The sequence below is a fragment of the Notothenia rossii genome (genome assembly GCF_949606895.1).
Source record: "Notothenia rossii genome assembly, chromosome: 8".
Classification (NCBI taxonomy): domain Eukaryota; kingdom Metazoa; phylum Chordata; class Actinopteri; order Perciformes; family Nototheniidae; genus Notothenia; species Notothenia rossii.
This window is the reverse complement of record NC_136906.1, coordinates 17,459,134-17,484,116: the sequence shown is the minus strand read 5'-3', so window position 1 is coordinate 17,484,116 and position 24,983 is coordinate 17,459,134. Positions and strand designations below refer to the sequence as shown.

The 24,983-nt window shown below is 42.7% G+C and overlaps 1 protein-coding gene across 6 annotated transcripts in view; it reads right to left on the bottom strand.

The window, feature by feature from the left end:
- Window positions 1–7,786: 7,786 nt before the first annotated feature.
- Window positions 7,787–24,983, bottom strand: part of cyth1a (cytohesin 1a) — a 41,938-nt gene continuing 24,741 nt past the window's right edge. For 2 of the 6 annotated variants that reach the window (XM_079641953.1, XM_079641954.1), the window contains exons 2-13: window positions 20,904–20,986; window positions 18,788–18,852; window positions 17,609–17,675; window positions 17,403–17,521; window positions 16,386–16,466; window positions 16,140–16,252; window positions 15,257–15,405; window positions 15,063–15,175; window positions 11,387–11,465; window positions 11,207–11,275; window positions 10,577–10,731; window positions 7,787–10,267 (exon numbers count right to left, since the gene is read on the bottom strand). In XM_079641953.1, coding sequence (XP_079498079.1) covers window positions 10,189–10,267; window positions 10,577–10,731; window positions 11,207–11,275; window positions 11,387–11,465; window positions 15,063–15,175; window positions 15,257–15,405; window positions 16,140–16,252; window positions 16,386–16,466; window positions 17,403–17,521; window positions 17,609–17,675; window positions 18,788–18,852; window positions 20,904–20,986 — 1,172 coding nt within the window. In that variant the 3' untranslated portion in view covers window positions 7,787–10,188. Of the gene's footprint in view, window positions 10,268–10,576; window positions 10,732–11,206; window positions 11,276–11,386; window positions 13,867–15,062; window positions 15,176–15,256; window positions 15,406–16,139; window positions 16,253–16,385; window positions 16,467–17,402; window positions 17,522–17,608; window positions 17,676–18,787; window positions 18,853–20,903; window positions 20,987–24,983 lie in introns of those variants that run through there. The other 4 variants (XM_079641951.1, XM_079641952.1, XR_013801175.1 and 1 more) reach the window with 3 other exon arrangements.

Genomic DNA, 24,983 nt, shown 5'->3' with positions numbered 1-24,983 from the left:
CCACAGCCTGTTGCCTTTTATTTGCTTTTGTTTTTCTGGCATAAGTCAATGAGACGATAACAGGAACTTCTTGTGTGTGAAGCTACAACTGGAACCCCATGGGGGACGGTTGCCAACAGTTCAGCCATGTGACAGTGAACTGGGATGTTCAGCTGGAGCTATAATCGACACCCACATCACTGGACTAACTCCTGAGAGACCTGACCTGGAATTTGAAAACCCTTTATTTCCAAATCACACACTGCTGACACAATTGGGGCAATAACTATTTTAACATTTAGTGCTCACTTGTGAAAGAAAATTCAGGAAATGCACACTATGAGGACTTGTGATGCATTTCAGTTTGACTGCACAGTCACGGTGTTGAGAAAGAAGTTAAAGAAAGAAGTGAATCTCACAAACGTCATCAGGGCCTGGCAACCAGTGTGTCATTATTTCCACCACGAGCCGCATTGTGCTAGATGTGGTTGCTAAGCACATGGCACCTCAACATTTACAGGAAACGTGAAGTTCAAATGTTCAAGAATACTTTGTAAATCAGCTGATTAACAGTGTGATACAATCTCTCTTCTAAAAGAAAGAAACTTATTATAGCAAGTATGACATTTTTATCTGAATAAATTGTTGCAATAAACTGGGAGCAAAGCCCTTTTCTTTTAGAGGAATAGTTAGACATATTTTTAAATGAGCGTTCTCTCCTTTTTGCAGAGAGTTAGATGAACACATACTGTATAATACACTCTCATGTCTGTATGTTAGCTTATCCTAGCTTAGCTTAGCATAGAATAAAGACTAGAAAGAGAACTTGCCAGACTCTGTCCAGACGTTACAAAATCTAAGGTGAACAATTTATCAACTGGTTATATCTTGTTATTTGAATCTTTTCAAAAATCAATGGGTAAACGCAGAGGTGGGAAGTAACTAATTACATTTACTCAAGTACTGTACTTAAGTAAAATGTTGAGATACTTGACTTGAGTATTTCCATTTTATTCTACTTCTTACTTCTACTCCACAACAATTCAGAGGTAAGTCGTGTACTTTTACTTTATAATGTGAAATATAATCAACACTTAAATAAGACTTTAGTTACACCTGGAGTAAAATTACAAGCTACCCTGCAGGATACAAAGTAATTTAAACCAGCTGCACCTTTACCAGCTTTAATAACACATTCTCACTCCTCCATACCTTTCCGACCTCCTGCACATCAACAAACCCCCCCGCACTCTCAGATCTTCTGCTTCCATCCACCTCACTGCACCACCTTTTCACTTAACCACCATGGGGTCCAGAGCCTTCAGCCGCTCTGCGCTCTGCACCCCCCCCCCCCCTCCCCCTCCCCCCTCAAAACATATCTCTTCCCACTGGCATATCCACCCTTATCACATCATCACACAACCTCTGTTTTTCTGTTTTTTATTGATTCATTATATTGTCTTTATGTATGGCAACCTTGAGGGCCTTCAAAAGTGCCTTCATGAATAACATGTATTATTATTACATGAATCCATCAATATTATAATCAAAACAGAGCATTCCTACACTCTGGTACTTCTACTTTTACTTAATGTAATATCTAAGTACTTCCTCCACCTCTGGGTAAACGTTAATATTTGCGTTTTTATCAGGAGTTATGCATCCTGAATTACTTTGAATAATCCCCTGGCTGCAAAGACAAGTCCTTTTGTTAGTAAGTACGTGGGAAAATGTTCTTATTAGTATTCCAGGACGTTCCTATTTAATGTATGCAAACAAGAGGGAAAACTAATAAACGCCCTGAAGGAAACTCTCCTGTGCAACATTACGATCTGCACCTCTTTGATCTCTGCATTTTCAGACTGAAATAAGCATTTGAGGTCATACCACCTGGCACAAGCCTCATCTGGAAAATGCAAATATCTACCACCTTCCCTGAATCGGCCAGTGTCCTGATCGTGATCAACTGCTGCTTCAAACCTTCAGATTGCATCATGGCAGATAATATGATTGATCTGACGCTTCCCGCCTATCTCGGCTCGCCTGCCTCTTTTGCCTCCATCCGTTTATCAGTATCAAATGTTTGGAGACAAAGGGAGCCAGTGACATAATCAGGATCTTCAAAATGGACTTTGATTCCCACAAACCCCAGGAATAGCTGGCTGATGTCATTGTGCAGATGGTAATAAATCTGTCTACACTGTAATAGCAGGTTGGCTCAGAGATGTTCACACACACACACACACACACACACACACACACACACACACACACACACACACACACACACACACACACACACACACACACACACACAAAACCACACACAATGTTTAAATGCGCTTAAGCAAGGGTGCATGCTGTCAAAACATGCCATTTTTGCAAACGCTGATATGCATGCATTCAGTATTCATATGCAAAAACAATAATGCACTTGTTATCCACATGGGTCTACACTGATGAACACATGCAAACACGGACACACACACTTCCTCTATCACACAGTAGAAGTAACTTGATCCTGAGCTGTGCCAGTAAGTCGGACATTTCCGGATGGATTTAGTGTGTATGTGCAAGGTTCACACATCGTCTCTGTGGTCACCATCAAGATAAGATTGCTGATAGCAGCGGTGATATGTGCCAGGCAGAGGACAGGGACATTTCAAAGAATCCAGGGGTTAACCTTTGGAACGTTTTCTGTAATCCTGGAGCAGCCAGGATAAGGATGTCACCTTTTTCCTTCAAATTCTCAAAATCTAAAAGGGTGTTTGGTGTCCCAGATGTTTGAAGATACTACCCAGGATGCATCAGACAGCCACAGGAAAGCTTTGATCCTATAGTCCCTCAGTCGGTAAATGACGTGTATGACTTGGCTTTTGATGACCTTGCAAGGAATAGCTTTACAGCAGAAACAATGAAGTCATATAAGGGGACTAAAAAAGGATATGAGGTCATTGGGAGCCTTGAATAGAGCCTATTGTTATGGTGCAGGTGTGAGCTGCATCATTTGTGATTTTTTGTTCACTGGTTTTAGATTGAGCTTTTAAAGGCGTTGCAGCTGAGTTTTCGGTCAGTATGTATGTATGTATCCCTTCGTCTTTTACGCTTCAGTTCTCTGTGCATCCGCTGCAATAATCCCATTTTGCATTGTAGATGTACAACTTCTGCACTTTGAAGTTTTTGACCTCTGCACAACCCAGTTTCCCAGAGAGGCCGAACAGAGAGAGCCCTTGTCTCCACAGCCTTTCCTACATATTTCAGATATGTATTCTGATTGCAAGCATCACACAGTGGAGCTCAATGGGGCTTTTTACTCTGACTCTGACCCTCAAATGCTGTTATAAAGTTGTGGATCAGAAAGCAAAACTGGAGGCCACTCTTGCTCCATCTCTTTTCAAGGCATTTCCTTTTCGTCCCCTTCTAGCTAGGCACTCCCTTTAGACAGGAAATTCTTATGGAGGCGCTCCAAACCATGGCCTCCCTTTTCCCTCTTTAACTAGGAATCTTGGAAAGCAGGTACAGTGTGTTCCAATCTTCGACATGCATGTAAACAAACAAACTCCTTCTCCAGAAATCGCTCCATCTCACACATCAACCAGCAGTACTAATCTGAGATTTCTGCAATGCCTGTATACTCATTAACATTGCACAATATTCCACAATCAACATTAAGTCATATACAGGACGCTTTGTTAAGATATGAGATCAATCGAAAAAGTCCCACAGGAAAGAATGTGCTTCTTTTCACACCACACTGAAAAAGTTTCCCAGAATAAAAGCCACCCACAGTTCAATGAATGTGCAGGAAAACATCCCACAATACCATTTTCCCACTGGGACAAACAACCCTCAGTGTTGTTCACATAGTTATTCTGCAGACCCTGCATCAGCAAATTCACTACCAAAAATATTACAAGAAAAGCGTTTCCAGTAAATGTATTTGGCGTGCACTGTTCTAAAAATCAATTCAGGAAGACATACTTAATTTAAATTTGTTTCTCAGTTTTACCCCTAATTTCCAGTAATTGTCGTTTAAACTAAACTGCCTGTCTGTAAAATAGTTCCAGTACTTTTTATTCCACACAACTATGTCTATTGTTTATAACTAGGGTCATGCAGTCAAGCATGCTTCTGTTCAACCAGAAGTGCGTTGACAGGAAGTGAAACAGAACCCGTTTGTTTTTACACCCTTTTAATTTCCATACCAATATTATAAGTAATCATTTCGCCTAAGGAAGTCCCTGTGATTCCTGGAAGTGTTTGCTTTTTGGAAAATTGCATTCTATTTGAAGAGAGGGACTATCTCACCTCAAACATAAGCCTAAAGTTATTGATTCACAAAAAGTAAACATACAGAGAGCAGCTGTTTTTACTATAGTTTAACGGTAAGCAAGCTTCAGTTGTTTTTATAGTTCAGAGTTCCAACTAACGCACGGTCGTAAATCTTTATTTTTCTAGTTTTAATGAGATGTGTTGCAAGCTTTTGCATGCAGGCAACTTTCATGCAACTCCATGTTTATGGGAAAATGCCTTAAACCAAGACAAATAAATGATATACTCTAGTGTTTTACTCGCTGTACTGAACCAAAGACATCGTTTTATTAATTTTCACTATCAGCGTTAATACTTCAACTTCAGCTGTGGCTTACAATCCGGTGTTTGCATCAAGAGTGTGTGAAGAAGCGAGCGACAGAGAGATAAGGAGAGAGATAGTGGGAAGGGGAGGGCGAGACTTTGTTGTGGTTGTTTTAACTCCCTTTCTCAGAAATCCTGCCCCTGGGATGAATTCAGTGTCCTTTAGCAGAGTAAGAGATTCCTGAAGTGATTTGAGAAGGATTTATTCTTCCAGTAAAGCAAAAATGCCTCTGCCAACACAGCACCTGAAGTGTACACGCACCTCAAACGCTGGTTTATAAGGTATCTGCACAAATAATGTGAGTATGAGCTTCCAATCAGTCTGTGTGTTCAGGTGTTTTTTTGTGTTTGTGTTAAATCGTCCCTTAAATTAACTAAGCGAAACCTGTTGAAGCTAATTTTATGCAGATATGAACAGGTTTGAAAACATCCACCGTAGCTGTGATGCATTTAGGTTTGCGTAACAGGTATGGTGTGTGTGCCCAGGCCTGTCTGTGTGTAACATTCTTTGCCTCATACGAGAAAGGGCTCCTCTCATGCCAGCTGAGGTCAGCCCCGGACACCGTGGGGTGCTCCCTGCTCCCGCCGCGGTGGGCTGGGAGGCAGGGGGAGGCCTCAAGCGCTTCTGGGAAACAGTCTGGGCCTAATTGGAGCCTGACTGGTTTCACATGTCTCCACTTACCGGAGGACACAGAGGATGGCTCTGCCTGGCCTATGAGAGCGGCTGCAGAAACCAGGCCTTTCCCCCTTCATCAGCATAACCACACAGAAGAGAATTCACCAGCAGGCCTAACATGACAGCATGGCTGAGTGATGTGGTCTGCTGTGTTTCAGCGCGGTGAGGTCAGGTAGTGAGCATTATATTATGTTTTTTTTATTATTGGACTTTCGGTACAGTTTGTTCCAAGGATCTCCTTTCTGTACAGCGCAAGCACCCTCCTACTATTGTTCCCTGTGAACTCATTCTGGGTCATGAATGATGAAACCTCCCCTTCCAACAGTATATCACATTCCCCTGGTCACGCACTCAGAAACCTCACTCTAACAAAAACACGTACAAGAACAGTCTGCATATCCGTGCTGCACTGAGAAATATGAGAAGTGAAGATGGTGAAAAACAAAAAGTTCCTGCTGCCTCACCACCACAACACATTCTCTAACTCTTTTCACTTTTTTTTTGTTCATGCCCCAGCAACATGCCTCTCATTTCCCATCATTCGCGTTCATGTCCTTGGCCCTGCATTGTGTTTCTCAAAATCGTCTTTATGGTCCTGTTTTATAGCAGTGGTGCTAAAGGTTTTTTCACTCCAGTTGTGTAAAAATACGTACGGTCTGTTTCCAATCCAACCAAAATCTTTTTATTTAAAGGTCCCCTATTATACTGTTTTTCATCCATATATTATAGATCTCAGATATATAAAACATGTCTCTAAAGTGTTTGGCTCAAAATACCAAACAGATCATGCATTGCAGCATCCCATAATCCCCTCTGTTTCAGCCCTGTTTCAAAAGTGCTGATTCTCTATCTTTTATCTTTAGATGAAAATAAGGAGCCACTCCCCACGCCCCTCTGACAGATATTTGGTTAAAAAGAATACAATGTTGCTCTAGGAGGAGATCCAGTTGATAAGGTAGGGGGTGTTTCCTTGGTTGGTGATTGGCTAATGGTTAAAGAGGACAACAACATCGTTATGACATCATAAAGTGGCCAACATCTGATCAGCTCATTTTCAGACAGGTTTTTATATAAATGGATCAGGACAAAAAGTGAGTGAGTCTTTTTCCCTGAAACTTTCAGAATACACAGAGGGGACACGAATTTATAAAAGACATGAAAAAGTGGATGTTGCATGATAGGTCCCCTTTAATATCATTATGCAAGGATCCGAAACAGGAATCTAATTTTGCAATTGTTATGTTCACTGCGCATCTGGAAGAAATTGTTTCATAATTTGCACCCAAGTTCCCTCCAAACACTGCAGGCAATCGCCCAGAGGTAAATATACCAAAAAACACACATTTTCATTTAGCCTTGGATGTAGGTTTTGCTGGGGAAAACAATATTTTAATCTTTCACAGATTAAAGGACTTTTGAAAGCAATTCTCTCAGTTCAGATAAACATGTCTCAAATTGAATAAACTCATACGAGAGAACCGTTTCACATTATCACTGTGCCTACTACTCAACATTACCCATGGGCCTCTGCAGCTCTGTAACTACACTGCATGTCAGTAGCATTTAGCATTCACTGTGAATGTTCAACAGAGACTGAAGCTAATCTGTGTTACTACAAAGTGCTTCTGTAGCTGAAAAGTCGACCCAAACTGCTTTCAACGGTGGTTTACTCTGTCTGCAAGTTACACATTTACAATGCTATCAATCATACTTAGACATAATTTTGATTGCAAGATGAGTACATAATTGTTATCACTTTTTCAACTTCTCGCAACAGAGACTTTTTGGCAACAGCCCCGTCGTTTATTCATATAGACAGTAGAGGCAAACAATCTCAACAAGTTTAAAATAGTCATTTATTTAAACCTATAAAATCCAAGTTTAGATTACTCCACACCAACAGAAATCCAAAGATATGCATGCATTTTCAACTACATTTTCTGAATGCCCATTCCATTGAGAAAGTCATTTATATTGATTGCTTTTCCAGGCATAATTTAATACGATACATATTCACTTGTAAATATCGACCTTTCCCTGCTGCGCCGACATTTGTGCCATAAATACGTGCATGCAAGCTTTATAAATAAAGGAAATGTTGCGCTGCAGCATGAGAATGGATTCAAACAGTGGCAGGAGAATGTGCTTTTTGTTTAACACAGGGTAAATGTGGTTAGAGTAACGCAATGTTTGGCAGTTGTGCACCAGAGAAGGAATGATTCAATTCCAAGGCTGCCCTCAAGAAGCATTCAGTATTCAAAGAAATACAGCAGGATGGCCACACTTTAATGTGTGTTGTTGAGGCATAACTGTAATGGCTGCAACTAATAGGCAATATTAAAATACAAGTTATCTTTGTAGTTTGCTTCAGTATTTGAATTGTCCCTGCAGCAGAAAGCCCATCGCTGCTGATCACACACTGCCCCCTGCTGGAGAGACTTTACTAGAGAGATCTGAAGGAGTTTGTGGTTGTGTAAAAGACTTCCATAGCCAGTGTTGACACATTTGTCTTTATTTTTAGCTTGATTAAATGGCAATGATACAAACCTCAAATCAAACATTATTAAACAGAATACCAAAAGAAAATGGCACAGCTAATAGGAAACAAAATGAAGACAACATACCCACAATACATTTTAAATATGTACAACTTTGATAAATAAACCAATACTGTCTAGAATTATGATTGTTTTGCTTTTTTCATAATTTCCCTAGGATTAGTGCGTAGAAGAGCAGAGAGAAGAAGAGAACCAGAAGAGGCAGTGAGTGAGGACGATGAGCAGCAGGCACAGATGACAGTAGACAAGAGTAGAAAAGACAACCGACTGTGATGCAAATTTGTACCTCCACGCAGTTGAGTTTGCCATTCGACAAAATGACTGCTTCAGCATGACCATACGCCATCCTGACCTCCATCTTTTGGTGCAGCGCAGCACATTCCTCACACCGAGCAGTTTTGTATTGTTTCACATCACAATTTGGATCCTGAGTCGGGACAGCCCATTCGTTTCCAGGCAGAGCTTTTATTGAACCACATGTTTATTTGTGTCGCGTTAAAGCCTCTATAACAATATGTCATATATTATGTCTTATACATAAACAACCTGAAGCACAGTTTTGTACAAAGATCAATGAGGTCTGGCTGAGATGAAAATGCGTGTGATTTGTTTTACCCTTGAATAGGTAACTCTCTACGAAGAAAATCAATATTAACCGCAGGAAATAAAGATTACATTCTGTCGATTGGGGGAAGAAACTGTCGCTAACCAGCAGCTTTTCTCGTGACGTTTCATCTAGATCAACAGGCCCCATGCAGCAGTAACTTTACTAACACTGAAATTAAGTTTTTTGTATTAAGACAAAATAATATAAAAATGTATGGGAAGTGAAATTGAAAAATAGGGCCACCATTTCTAATTTCCAGACAACCTCAAAAAGAAGCCCAGGGTGATAAACAGTCGTCCCTTTAAAAAGACACTGATCCTCAGGATGCGTCTCCAGGACTTTCAGGAAATGAAGAACATGAGTCAGACAACTCTGAGACCCCGTCCAGACAGCCTCACCCGCAGCGTCCCACAATGCAGCTTCACATTTACAAAAACAGTTCGGTCCGGGACACAGATGAGGCTTTCATTCCTCAAATGGCTGTCGTGAACAGGACCCATGTCACGTGGAAAGTTTCAGAACGTCATAACAATCTCCTGAGTGGCAACTTTTTTACGTTTTCTTTTTTGTAAGTATAAAATCACTAACAGTTGGCAAATCATACCCTCCCGCCCTTCCTCCCACATCCGCCCCCCTGCAGTTTCTGTTGCCTTTTTCTTAACAAAAGTAAACAAACAACAAGAGGAATCAACATTTAAAGCTGTAAAAATACACATATTACGGTAACATTAAAGGGGACCTATCATGCAAAATGCACTTTTGTACGTCTTTTATACATGAATATGTGTCCCCGTTGTTTCAGGGAACTCACCAAGTGTCAGAAAACAAAATCCTCTCTTTTCCTCCATACCCAAATCTCTAAAAACGGGGCTGCAACGGATCTGATACAGACTGATACAGATTTGAAATTGTTCTGACGTCAGAAACGGGGTGCTCAGCCTATATGGGCAACTCTCCACCTATCAGGGGAATGAGAGGTTGCCGTGGCATGGTAACGGCATGGTAACAGCATGGTAACATGACACTCGTGCCTCGCCCCCCTCCTTTGCAGGGGGGCGTGGTCAGCTGCAGCTCATTTGCCACAGAATCAGCCCTTGCAAAAACAGGGCTGGAAAAGAGCAAATAGAGCGAAATGAGGCATGGCTAAAATGCATGATCTGTTTCGTATTTTGAAAAAAAAACTTCACAGACATGTTTTGTATAGGAATGGCCCTACAATATATTATTAAAATATAGCATGATAGGTCCACTTTAAAGCACGTCAAAAAAGGTATTCACTTCTCTTTCAGGAAGCGAGGAATATTTTGGTTGGAGTGCCACACGGTCAGACCTGCTGAGTTTAAAGGATGTGTGCTACGGGGGGCTGCACGAGTGTATGCATGTTGTGTACAGTATGTGTGCAACAATGTATATGGGATTTATGTTGTTTGTTATTTAAGCATCTTCGAAGGGGGTTTGCCGTCTTAAACAGCAAGATTTCCTTTCAGCTTCATAAACAGAGAGCACAAACAAAGCTGAGAGAGGAGGTTAACAGACTTTGGCCCCGACTCTTATCTAGAAACCCCAGCATGCTTCCTGTTTTTCTGGCCTGTAGAGTCCCAAGTCCTAGAGAAATCCCCTGCAGAGGTCTAAGGCAGACCTAAACCGCGGCCTCTGCACCCCCCCCAGACAGGGCGGGCAGATACCCGGACCACCTGCTCTGTCAAGTGCAACATCTGGAGCGCAGGGCAGCTCTAGTGCCTCTTCATGGACGACACCTTCTTCTTCCTGGCTGCCAGCATCTCGTAAAAGGGATCCCTGCTGATGGCAGCTCTGTAGAAGCAGACGCAGAGGGGGGGCGGGGGGGTTAGTGTTCCTGCACTTTCAAAGTACTGGAATGTCAGACATTTGCATGCAGGTAGGGCTCAATTTACAATGATACTAAGAATGTATGTGTGGTAAAATGAGTTTATACATCTAACATTATTTCCCTTCATACATTATGGTTCCTGTAGCAAAGACCTTAGAGCCTGATTACTCCAAGTTCAAAGAAACACAGAAATAGGATCGACTGAACGTGTAGGTGACACACATGCACTTCATAATGCCAGGCCTGTCAGAAGAGAAGGAAACATGTTTTACTTGATGCTGTTCATCCATTCGTCTTTTTCCTCAGTCGTGGGGGCGGAGATACGGTAGAAGGTATGGTTGCCCTCGACTACGCGTCCGTCAGCCTCAGTCTTGCAGGCTTTTATCACCTGGTCCTTGTTGTCGGGGATGAAAAGCTCAAAGCAGTTCTACAGAAGAGGAGAAGATGGAGGTTAGATAATATAGAAAACATAATGCATAGATATAAATAACTGTATTTATCAACAAATTCTAAAAACTAAAATCTAATTTACCTACAGTACATTATCCATATTAAGGAATCCCTCTCTATGGTATTTTGTATATATAAAGTTGTGAGGACCTTACTCCCAGTACAATTGTTTGTCAATAAGGAAATAAAATACCCGTCAAGATGTAATTGTCAATTAAATGTATTATGTTTGATTTTTTTTTGTGTGCAAATATCACAGTGGTGTAGGTGCAAATCAAAGCAGTGAAAATTCAGCTAAAATAATCCCAGTTTTTAACTTCCTAAAAAAGGGCAGCACCGAATAAAATCCTTCTTTATTGTCCATTTAGAAAATGGGTGGAAGTAAGATTTCCAAGTAACAGTTCTTACTGTGTGAAATTAAATAAATGACCAGTAGAGGGAGCTGTACTTACAGGCTTCTTGTCCTCCACCTCCTTGATGCTCAGGTTCTCCAGGGGGATTATTCCTCTGGGCTCTTTGTCCTGGACAAACAGAAACTCTGTGAGTGAGAGAGCTGCACACGGGAACACCGGGAACAACAAGAACAGAAGGAGCACAGTCTTCACTGTGACTGAGAAACTGATTGTACTCACTGTGGTGTACTCAAAGTAGTACAGGCAGTTATCTGTGAGGATGAACCACCTTCTCTTCCAGGTTTTAACACGTCCCCCTGTGGAGCAAACAGCCAGCGTCAGAGAGGCTCAACAAGAGAGAGAGAGAGAGAGAGAGAGAGAGAGAGAGAGAGAGAGAGAGAGAAACGAGCACCGAAGCACCGGGTCGAGCAGCAGACAGGCAGACAGATGTATGACAGACAGACAGATGACGGCTACAGAGGACTCCTTTTACCCACTATAGCAATTCACCCTCTTCCACCATTGCACCATGCGCTCACCATCACCAGTTACTTTGTTATTTTTTCTTGACTTTATCCTTTCCCCTAATGCTCTACGATGAAGCTACGTCTCCACGAATGTATTGGTGTGTCTGGGAACTGTGCTAACTCGGCCCTGTTTCTCTTTCATTAATAGCTGACTGAGGAATGAGTGTGGAAAGCCAGGATCAATAGACAGGATACAGATCCATTTGCTTTGCACTCACTGACCTTAATGAACTACTGTCCCAATGAAGTAACTAGGAGCCAGGTATACATGTGGAAAGCAAGAACTCAGATGACTGCCAGAGGGCTGAATGAGGAAAGTAAGGAGTGACTTAAGATTAACTTCTCTTTCACACCCAGTGGGGGCTCTCTGGTTAACTCTGCAACCCCTGATCTGTAGCTGACCTCTGACCCCTTTTGTCACCCATACTTCCTGCGAGGGGAAACCTGATCAGAGGAGCAGATGGCACTCTCTCTGGGAGGATGGGATGCCAACAAACAGAGGCTCATTGAGCTCTGCGCCTGCAGCTATGCTCAGCTTCTCAACAGGCATCTCAGACTAGAATTTCCTGTTTTGGCTTTGTTAAATAACTTCTAAGTCTGATAGTAGCAGTGTCCGGTGAGTAGGGGGGGGGGGGGGGGCTTTGTTAAATAACTTCTAAGTCTGATAGTAGCAGTGTCCGGTGAGTAGGGGGGGGCACTCGATATCTTTGTGAACTCGATATAAAGACCTAAGCCTTGTCTAGACTGGGCTATCCCACCACCAATGTTAGTAAAAAGCTGCGTTGTGAAACCCATCTACCCGGATAAAGGAGGCTTAGAGGATGTTTGTAAACATGTAGAACACACACATTTGATCATATAGCAGCAGTGGCACTGTATATGATATCCCATCAAATCACAGACGTCATGACAGGGCAAACACTTCAGTCTATGCTTGTTACAATTTACAGACACCATCGACACACGCTTCACTCGACAGGCAGAGATGGAGAGCCCCGTCGCCACATCTCCACTTGTCAGCGTGACGCCAAGGAAAAAGCAGACAAACAGAAAAAACAGACGCGATGGCAGAATCACACAGCTGACGGCCCGAGCTGATTGGTTCAGTCGGAGGTTGAGATCGGTTTCATGGTCATGTCAGCTCCTGTAGCTCCCATAAGAGACATGACCAACTCCCCTGCAAGAATGTCTGGGACGAGGCGGGACGTCCCAGCAGATTGTTGCAGGGGCATGTTGCCGTAGTGGAGCGGGGGGGGGGGGGGGAGGCACCCATGCAAGACCGGACTGTGAGAGGCTGGGCGAGTAGAGGGTAGGTGGGAACAGGGTCTCTTTTAAACGATATTTAGATTTTGTGATTCAGTTGAAAAAGATTATTCTCAAAAGGACAAATTAGAAACTAGTTTGCTTCTCATGTCATTTCACTTCTTGTTTTTGTAAAAACAAGGGTGCAAATGTAGTTATGAGAGGAAACATTCATTACTTACAAGAATGCACAACCAAACCTCTTAACTATGTAGATGTTATGTGTATGTGCAAGCAATCCTGAATAAATCCCTTTCAGCCCGCTCCTCTGCCCACGCTTCTCTCCCACAGTTTGGTCCAGTCCAGCGCCACACCGGTCCCCACTGTTACCCTTCAGATCCATTTAATCATAAGATAAGGAGAGCAGAGCCACATGGTTGAAACGGTGCATTATTCCCTTTCCATGCCACCAGAGAGCAAACAACAATAAGCCAATGAGTAACTGGGTTCATGGTGAATTTGGAGAGTCAAGCGAAACTCCTTTGTTGTGCTCACTGTACGGCAAAAAGGCATAATGCAGCTTTCAAAAATAAACACAGATCAAAGAGTGACCACCACAGCATACAGAGAAAAGAGAGGCAAACTGGTCACAAAGCCTCCGCTCCCCGAGCCGAGCCCATGGTGTGGCGAGTGAACCCGGTGAGTGCCCAGCAACCACCCACAGAGATGAAAGAGTGTGGACGGACCACCAATGACAGACTACACAGACATACATCAGAAGATCAAATGAGTCAATGGAGACACAAAAATACATTTAAAAAAAATCTGCGGCCCGGCCTGAACTTTTACAAAACATGAGGAAATAGAACAAAAAGCATGGCGGACCACCAAAAAGCACCCCGAGAGCTGAGAGATGGACTAGCGTTTGGGAAGAGCAGGTGTACATACCTCCTGAGGAAAGACAACAGCCAAACACATGGACACAAACAAACGGAGAGGAAAAGAAAACAAAAGAAATCAAATTAAATGATAAGGAATTATTGCACCACAGTCCTGATGATCTGGTTCCAGGGAGGCTTTGATGCACTGCTTTACAGCTTCCTTTTTGAGGGTCAACAGATTTTACATATCTGATGTTGCTGCATCAGCCCACAAGGGGGAGTTGTACTCAACGCCACAGCTACTGTAAAGCACTACATTAAATATCGCCTCCACTTGGCTCCATGTTTGTTATGTCCAGTCATTTACCCCTGATTGCTTTATTAAAAACTGACAATTTGGAGAGAGAGTAATTCTTCACTTTCTTCTTTAGGTCCATTGTAAAGATTCACAGTGATTGGATTATCCAATTTCAAGTTAAACATTCATGCGCTCTTTAATTCAATTGTGAATCTGTTCAACAGAGAGATCTCAAAGGAAACAGAGGATGAAGAGTTCAGGGGTCCAGGGTTGTGCTTTTCTTTGTGTAGAAGTATTGTGACCAGTGAAAGTAACATTAGACATCCTGTGAAACATTTGTAACAATACAGGTGTATGCATTAGCTCAATGGTGTCCACAAATATGTTTAAGTCAAAACAAATTCACATAGTCAGGACAAAAACACCCATCAAACCACACAAACACTTTTAAACTCTAATAAGGATAAGACAAATAATTAGAATCATTCAAATTAATTGAATTATTCAAAATAATAATAATTCAAAAATAATGCTTGAAGAGGGTTTCCACTATGGTAAACATCTGAGTTAAAATGTCTGCAGTAAAAAGCTAAAACACATGTCCTCTTAAGTAACATTTTCTAAACATTGTGTTTGTGCATAAACTTGATTTACAAGCCATAACAGCTGTCTTTGTGCTTGTGTGTGTACGTCAGTGTATGAAAATGCCCTGTGGTAAATAATGCAAAGGCCTCCACATGTGGTTGTCTGATCTCAAAGCCAAATTCATAATACATGAAAGCGGGCAGAGATGTTTTCAGATGTCTCAGGTCGAGCGTCTAGCAGCTCATACACACCTTAACTTAACATGTGCCTTTATGAAAACACAACGTAATCATTCTGCACAGACACATACATGAGAACACCATTATCTTGGCAATACATTGTGTACCCAAATAAATGTGCACGTGTATTTCCAGTTTCACTCACCCAGTTTTAGCAGCCAGCCCTCTCTGTCTGGGTTGAAGAAAGTGTGTGTGAGGTCGTTTCCGTCGTCCTCTGGGATTTTGAAAGGCTCATTCTTGATGCTATCATACAGATTCTACAACACAGGGAGTGGAGTATAAACACAGAGCTTGTGGAAGAATCATTCACGATATCTGTGTGTTACAGCCATACTGACCCTGAGCAGGTCTTCAGGTAGGTCTCCTCCTTCGTTGATTCCTCTGTTCATGGAGATGAATCGTTCCACAGCCGGCTTGTCCTTCACGTTCGGGTTGTGGAGGCTGGTGTTTAGCATGATGATGGCAAATGACAAGATGTAACAGGTGTCTGTAACACACACACACACAATTATAAGAGAGAGATGAGCAAACGGTTGCTATTTACCATAAAGCTGCAGCCAATGTCTAACTTAATGTCTAATGTTTAAATATAAATATAAATTAGCCGAGATGAAAGGACTGCACTTAGGAGACCACAGTGGAACAGAGAGGAGCGGACAGGCGAAGCTTCGTTAGCGGGGAGAGTGGGCGGGAGTGAGAGGCTGCGAGTGGGCAGCTAAGTATGCATGTGTGTTTCAGGACGTGCACTCTAATGTGTGTGTTTACTAAAAGTCAACGGGGCCAGCACAAGGCTGATGCAGCAGCAGCAGCACTTAATCGGGCTGTTAGGTTGTTGAGGAGCATGCATTATTCACATCCATCTGCATCCATGTTAGAGGCAGGCTGCTGTCTGATATGGACATTATTTGTAGAGCACAGCTCACCTCAGCAGACGTTGTGTCTGCTGAACCGAGCACTTTAGATATCAGTTCCGTCGACATGCCATTAGATCTCAATGCTTTATGGAAAAATGAAGTGCTTCAGGGAGGAAACAAGTTTATCTGCTTTAAGAAAAATAAGTGTTTTAATAGGTTATTATTCATATTGCTGATGGCTATATTTTAGAATAAATTAACCTAAATCTGAATACATTATGTTGTTTGTTTCACTGCCCACACATCCTTAGCTCTTTGGCTTTTCATGACAGCACTGAAAGCTTGTCTTCATGGCGTGGCGCTGTACCTGTGGACTGGAAAACGCCAGGGTTGCATTGGCAGTAGCGCTGAGCGAAAGACTCCATCATGCGATCGATCTTCTGAGCTTCTCCCGGTAGCCGAAAACTCCACAGGAACTGTCTGTGAGGGGACACAGTCAGCATTCAGCAACACTCACTTCCACTGTGAAAAGGCTGAACTAGCTCTCATGAAGGAACAACACTGAAAATCACAGACGTGAGGGATGTTCGTTTCTTGGGAGATGATGTCTTACCTGAGGGCCTGAACCAGGTTCAGGTCTGTGAACTCATGAAGCTCCACGAAGGCATGAAGGACTTCCAGATTGAAGTCATCTCTACAGGGACAAAAACAAAAGCAGAGCAAATTGTATCACTGGTCAACATTTAACATGGCTTTTTCAGCATAACCAAGAAAAACATATACAGAAGATTAATGCTGCAACTTATGATTATACTCATCATCAATTCTTCCTATTATTCCTCTAACGTTTGTTCACTGCCTCATTTGAAAAGTAGACTCCATCAGGAGTGTGATCTGACTCTCAGAGGTCTGTGGTATTCCATCAAATACAATAGGAGAGGGAAAACACCCGCCACCTCCCTCTCATTTCTCATCTAATCTCGTTCATGACATCATCCCTGACATTCAGGCCCTTTACAGTAAACGATCTTCCCTGTGGGATCATGGGAAGGCTCTGAGGAGCTCTCGCTGACAGTCTTATCCAGTCACTACTGTTCCCAGTGGACGAGTGACCAATCGTGTCTCAAGGCTCTCACGCCGTTTCAGCCTCTCTTTGTAGAATCAGAAACACTTGGAGAGGTGATAACAATCACACTTAGAGCGTCCATCCACAGCCTGAGCTCCATTTCCTGTCCTGACCTCAGAGACCACACCCTGACTGTAACTCTGCCGGCCCTGTAGTCCCTGAGCAGCGTGTGCTGGCCATAACTGTCATGTTTTCACTCTAACAGGGACGGTCTGGAGTGTCTTCCAACACGTGCGTTGTCAAGTTTCTTTATCGTGTTATATGAATGAGAAAGATAATCAAAGACAGATGGAGTAACAAACATCTTGAGAGGATAAATGTGGTTCCAGTAAACTTGAAAGGAAGGGTGTGTTCCTGACCAAGAGGAAACGCAGCAAGACGGAAAATATGCACTCGCCATTCAAGGCTTTTATCAACCACATGGATGGGTGCTGGTGAGTCATGAGAGAGTGTGAGTGGAAGATGGTTAGATAGTGGAAAATAAAGATCAGTCTTCATCCTCACCTCTCTCCGAGATAATCTCCGATGGCTGTTTTGTTGAGGCCCTCGCCTTTGTAGAGGAATTGAGCAATGTCGTCGCTGGTGTTCTTCAGCAAGTCGTTCTCAATCAGGAACTGGATCCCCTGAGAAAGAGAGAGGGGCCCCCCAGGTTACTTCCTGTTCATCAGAGCATGTGGACCAAATCACATTTCGGAAGAATCCCGACCTACCTTTTTGGGGTCCATGTTGAATTTCTTACGGCCCATGGCCACCTGTTTATTCCTCTGCATATTTTTCCTGGAACAGAAGAGTGTAGGTTGTTTTGAAGTTTGACTTTATGTTCACACAATGTTGTATACAAACAAACTCTGGTATGTAGGAAGGGCTTCAAACTAAACTACTTTAATTATCAATAATTCTGAAATATCACCTTGTTGGAAACTACACCAAACCAACCAAAACCCAAATATATTCAATACAATACCACAGAAGGTCAAAGACAATCTTCTTGTTTGAAAAGTTAAATCTAGTGATTTCTGGTCATTTTGAAAAAAAAAAAGAATCATTGCCCTGAGCGGAATACACTTAGATCTTTTGGTATGCGAATCCAACAAATGGATTTCACAAGGCTCGGCCAGTAACACTAAATGTATTTGCTTCACTTCCTAAAAGTGTCTTTCATTTGTTTGGCGGAGACTGGCCTGTCCTCCCCCTCCATTGTGATGACAAAGCCTTGATAAGGCGTTTAACATCATGCATATGGGAACGTCTCATTTCCCATGGCTGGAGTAATTCAGGGGTCAAAGTGCACTCAAAGAGTCCGCTGTCACCATGGTTACATCTCCATCTCCAGCCGGTGAGAGGTCGCCACTTCTTCTTCCCACTGATTCACTCACAGCAGCATTCCTTGGGCTATATACTGCCAAAGTCTGACATTCAACTGAACAGAGGCAAGACAGACTACAATGCACTTCCTTCAAAAATGGATTAAAGGAAACTTTGATCGTAAGAAAGTGCAGTAAACCTTAATGGGTTTTATATCCAAGAAAGATAATTCGGTAGTTGATGGGATCCCTATCCACTTGAGTAGTCCAAACATCAAGCCTCCCTCCCCTGGGATGGTCCATTGTCTGCCTCTGCCCGTACACCCACTGCATTATTCACTGAGGCCTCTCATAATGGGGGTGCGCCTGATGAAACATTTAAACTGCCTTAAAAGCAGCATTGCCAATTTTGGGAGCCATTTTGGTGGGACCAGATCACCAGACCTGCCCATCGAACATTCATTATTGATAGCTTCATTTGCTAAGTTAATAGAAGGCTAACAACAAGTCAATATAGGCGACACAGAGGGAGATTGTGTGTGAAGGGGGGGAGGGGACGAGAAGGGGCGGACCCTTTTTTCTTACCTCTCCTCAGTGGAACCCAGGTTCTCGATCTCACTTGTCACTTCTGCTATCTCATCCTTCAGCCGCTGCAGAAAAGAGAAAAAAACGTTAAGACTTCAAATGTCATTCATCATGTGCAAGCTAATTACCCTGACCCAGGAGACGCGTGTGACCAACACAAACAACATGCAAAGTATTTGTCCGTCTTGATTAAACAGTGCCGAGGGAGAGGCCATCATCTCTGAATCACCTGTTTGTCTATAAGCCAGGTGGCCTTTGATCACATCCGGCCTTTTATCACATAAACACTCACATCGGAAACCATCAGCTCAACAAAGAGAGCATCTTAGGCTCCTGATGAGCTGAAGCATCACACGCTGGTGCCCTGCCAGCTCTCCTTAGTTCTCTTAAACAAAAAGCTGATATCAACTGTCTACAGTTCATCACATATGGACACACGTGCGTGCGCTCTCTCCAAGCAATCCTCTCATCGGGGATTCGATTAGGCGGAAAACATTCCGGGATAACCGCAATACAAATGGAGTGAGATGGCGTAGAAGTGGATTGTATTTTGTGCAGCGTTTTAGAGATTAATGGTCTCAGGTTTAGTCGATCAGGAGGGCTGGTGCCAGGCTGCCGCAGGGTGATGTCAGCTTGATGAAAGTGTGGAATAATAGACTGTAGCATGAGAGGAGTCCTGTACTTAGATAGAGCTTACCCTTTATCAAGAGAGGCTGCGACTAAAAAGGTTAGAATCATGGAGCCTCCCCATTCAAATCCAGCTGCGGCATTAGTTTATAATTCCTCATCCATAATACCAACTCACCATAGGCCAAGCCACAAAGGGAACATCTGTGTTTTGAAGGCCTGCGCAATTCTAACACATTCCTCAGATGCTTGCCTCCACAAACAAAGGCTGTGCTCATACGGGAAAGTGGGTGTTTGTGTTCGGGGGGGCCTTGACATGTGGGAGTCGAGGAAGAGGAGGAGAGGGGTCAGTGTGCAGGCTACAAGGAATGAGAGGAAAGGAGAGAAGTGGTGGCCAGAGAGGGTGGGAGGGGCAGGGATGGGGGCTCATAAAAGAGAGGGTGTCGGATCATGCCTGTAGTGTTTGCCGGTCAGAGCCAGGGGAAGGTGAGGGGCCACCGGGACGTCTGGAGGCCAACTCTACACAGCAGGACGTTGCGGTCACCCCTGAGTATCCATTGCTTACAGAGCTGGTTACTGAGTGACAGGTCTGATCTGAGCAGCTCGCTTCAACAAGCAGCTCTTCTCCGAGGCAGGATCAAAATATTATCTCAGGCCGAGGACAGGAATCAAACAAACCACTTTAGGGAAATTCGGCCAAGCTGCTTTGAATCCTGGCTCTCTTTGGAAATAGGAAAGTACACAAAGGATATTCGACTGGCTGCAGGAGCATGTTCCTATTGAGAGCCTGATCCCTTTTAAATCTGTGTGTTTATCTTGTTTTTTTATTCAAAAACACATTTTAATGAAAACATCACAAAAATAGCTTGTGTCCATAAAAAGAGGTATTTGTTTACACGGTGCATCCATAAAAACACAAACGGCTAAACAGTAAGAAATGGTTAGCTAAGGAAGTGAGCCCTTGGCAGGAAATACCTCACATTCCACTCGGGTTGAAATGTTTTAAATGGATTCCTTGCAAAAGGAACATTTGTATAACTGGCTAGAAGATAAATGTTTAACCAAAAACAGAGGAGTCCCAGTTGTAGCTGAAGGCAGTGGAAGGATGCCAAATGTCTGGATATTGTTAGTTTGAAAATGAAATCCCCTTTCCCCTTGAGCCCCTAAATCTCAAGACTGCTCCTTTTGATGGGCGGTTGACTGAATTATTCTATTAAGATTATACCAACTGTGATATTAAGTGATATTTAGTCCAATCAGATTAAGTATTTTCAGCCAACTTGAATAGTATTTGTTGTCATGACACTTTTTTCTACTGAGACAAGTAAATGCATATCTGAACAATACACCTAACGAGAGTAAAAAGGCTTAAGGTTAACATTTTCTGCAGTCAAACCGGAGCTCATGAGTTGTAAGCCCATTTACTGTTTCAGAGCAATTTGTGCACATAATCATAACAAAAACCCCCAGTATATTATTCCAGTATTACCTGAATGTCCTCCAGCAGCTCCTGCTTGCGCCGGCGGATATTCTCCAGCTCCTGCTGCTCCTCGGGGGTGAGGTCGTCCGGCACTGGGGAGGGAGGAGAGAGGATGAAGGGTTAGGACAGTCGCCCAAATATAATGCACCTTCTCTATGCGTATGTGTCTCATGAGGCGTGTCCCTTTATAATTCTCCTTGATATCAGAGGGTGACATGGCAACGTTTGTGGAGTCTGGCTGTTTCAATGATAGCCATATAAGCTGTTTCTCAGCAGTAGCAGACACTGTATCTGTACCTAAGAGGAAAGGGACGCTCAGCGTATGAAACATCGGCACAGTAAATCAAGTGTTCAGCAGCAAGGTGCACTCTGAAGAGGATCAAACTTTTAGGTGTGAACGGTCAGACTGAAGGAAACAGCTCAGGTCAGCCAGGCAGCACTGAGCCCCAGAGAAGCACAGATGTGACTCCCACTGTAGGCTGCTATAATAAGCTCTGCTGAGTACTGAGGGGCGAGCACTGTGTCCTGATGGATGGACAACCTGCCCTACTAGCATAAAGGGACACCAGCAGCGTAACTATAACAGCAATCGAAGCACAACCTCGGCTCTTTTTTTTTTATTGTAGCCCTGCGTTTGAAGACATTTCGCCGTACTATTTCAGAATCTCAAACTTAAGTCTCCTAAAAAAAAATGAGAGGACAATGTTAAATTGCAACTCTATGTATTGCTACGAGTATTTGAAATACCTTCAAACTTGTTTTCACCTGCTGAAGAAATACATTAATAATTAACTTGTAATAACATTTTTTTTTTTTTTAAAGTTCAACTAAATTGAAATTCCTGTAAAAATAATAAAGAAAGTCTGCACCCTCTAAGGTTAGAGAACCAAACCATGTGTTTTTGTAGATACTGCAACATTATTTCACAAAACAAAAGATCCTTAGTGACAAACTCTTTGCACAATGACACTGTCATGACTCTGACTCTCATTCCCCCAGTTCATAAGCCCCCTCATTACCTCACTAGCAGGGTTCAAAGGTTAAAGGGGTCGAGGCGAAGGTTGACTCTGTGGATCTCTGCAAACGGTTAACAAGGTAATGGTTATAGAGTAATGAAAGCTGAGTCCAGAGGAATCTTCAACACAAGGTTTCAGATTACTCATTTCATAACCTTCTACACCAACGATGACCCGAGAGAAATCTCCCTCTTTCTACAACTGTATCCTTTCCTCTGCCGTAGAGTACATCATCCAAATAAAACCACAACGCATCGTTAACATTGACGCAGTGTACCTGCAGACAGAGGTCAGTGAAATGAAGGGTAAAAGCTCAACAAAATCTGGCGCAGCAATCAATAAAACAAGGATGAGGGAAACCATCCGGAAAGTATAAACTCAACTTTACAGCAAAACATATCTTTTTTTAATTTTCCCTTAAAGAAGAATTAATCCAAGCTTAGAATCCTCAATAAAAGTTATCCTAGAGAAAAAAAGATCTGCATAATGGGAAGCAATTATTTGAATAACAGAAGGTATGCTCACCTTAACATATTGAGGCCAATACCCATGACATAAATGGAATGCCTGCTTATATTCAACACAGGGATACAGACAATGGAAGTCCAAAGCAAGAGCCTTAGAGTGGGGCTGATAAGGATCCCCAAAACAAAGCCATGCTGTCTTCCTGTCTTTTTTCAGAGAGCTGGGGGAGCATGGCCGTCCACACACACACGTCATACCTCACAGCCTACACTCTCCCTGGCAAACCAGCCCTAATGTTCATGGTATCCATGGAAACAAAACTGTTCTCACTTACAAATGAAGCTGACATCGGACAAGCACTTGGATGACCTTTGTTTTAGGTCAGACAGTTCCCTCAATTGCAGCTAACATCGGAGAAGAATTTAATGTTTTGATACAGACTGAGAAGCATAAACATACGCACACACACACACAGATGCAAAGCCAAGTGCTGACAGGTCTAAGTATGTGTTCTACCAGTATTTATTGACCCTGTCTAAGTTTGACTGGGTCAGTAAATGTCCCGCTGAGTAAATGCAGAGCGGGCTGTGAGTTTATCAGAGCGATGGGGAGGACAAGCTTAAAGCAGGCCGTTTTTTCCTTTTTCTGGAAGTATGATGTCAGGTTGGACGACTGGTAGATGCAGAAGAAATTGGGAACCAACCAAACCACAGCATTCCTGGTTTAAAGTAGGATCGCAAAGTGAAGGAGACAGGGCAGAAGAGCGGCAGAAAAGGACTATAATTTAAAAGAAACTGAGCAAAGGAAACCATCTCTGTCTCAAGAGCACAAACAAGGACCTTCTCCAAATCGGTATCTTAGCCCATGAGCCGGGCAGACGGAGGATGAAGCCTTGGTCCAACCTACCACCCCACATGTCATCTGTTGTCAGCCACACAATCAGACTTACTCAAGCAGCCAATGAGGTACACGCGTCACTGCCTTTCTAACTTCAGCAGAAAGGATCAAGACCACATCAGGGAAAGGAAAGGCCCCACCAACGCATGCTCCTGAGGTGGGCACCAAGTGGGTGTCATTTTCCTGAAACCAGCTGATGAGGGGGGAGCCCGTCCACGTATGTCAATGCTGCTTGTTTTTCTTCTGTCTGGGAGCGCTGCTGGCTCTCATTCTGCCATCCTCTGTACTGGTAATTAGGGCTGTGCGATTATGGCCAAAATCATAATCACGATTATTTTGGTCAATAATTGATATCACGATTATTAAAAACGATTATCCATTTACTTTGAAAACATCCATTTAAAAAACTAATTTGAAGAATATGTTTTTAACAGTTGATTACCCTGAACTTTAAGTATAATTCAACTGAAAAATCTATATATATATATATTTTTTTTAAATCGTTTTATTTCTATTACGTTGTTTTTGTAATCGTTGCAAGCCAAAATCGTAATTGAGATTAAAATACGATTAATTGCACAGCCCTACTGGTAATGACAATGAAAGACGCCTTAAACAGGACAGACAGGAATCGAAGAGGTAGAAAGAGTGATAGCTTTAAATCTGTTTCTGTACCACAAACCCGGTGAAAGCTGATCATCTTTTATCGAGATTAGGATCCATGTAATGACAACTCAGTGAGAGGACGATCAGAGCAAATGTGGCATTTTCACCTTCATGTTTACAAAATGTATCACTACTCATCCGCTCTGTCTATACGTCAATTTAGGAGCCCCTCTAATCCGAACTGGGGAAAACCTGTATGTGTTGACTTCAACGGTCTGAAAGAGAAACACGGGCCGCCCACATCTTCACTCGCGCTGCTCAGAAAGGTCATTCTAGGAAATCACATGCACACGGAGGCGTGCATACAAGAAGTTAAGTCGTGCACATAGAATAGGGTACAGTCACATGCACTGATATACATGCATAACACCCACACACACCCACACACACCCACCAACGCCCTGATCAAAACAGTGCTTCTCACCCTGTGCCTGGCAGTGCACAAAACAACTTGCTTTTTGTTCCAACATTCAACAATAACACCATCTGACTGGTACTGTCCGCGCTGATATTCAGAATGAATCCATTACATCAGTGAAAACACGTTTGGAAAGCACCCATCGTCTTTGTTGGCGAACAAGGTACGGCAATCATAGAAGAAAATGATACTGAAATGACAGCTAAACATTAGGCTTTAAAGAAATGTTATACATTAACTGTCGATTAAAGAACTTCATAACACCAAGGCGGTGTGGAATGATGTGTGTGTCCTTTTGCCAAATCTGGGACAGTATTCTGTGAGTGCAGTGGCCCTCATTACAACAGAGTGCTGAATGAAATTAATGTATTACTCATTATGTTGCCTTAAATTCCCTTAAAGTGCACCTATCATGCTATTTTTAGGCAACAGCATAGGTCTCAGATATATGAAAATATATAAAGAACATGTCTCTCTAGTGTTTGCTCAAAATACCAAACAGATCGCCCATTCTAGCCATGCCTCATATCCCTCTATTTCACTTCCTGTTTCAAAAGTGCTGATTTTGGGTATAAAGCTTTAAAAAAAAAAAAAAAAAAAAGATTAAAAAAAAGGAGGGGGCTGAGC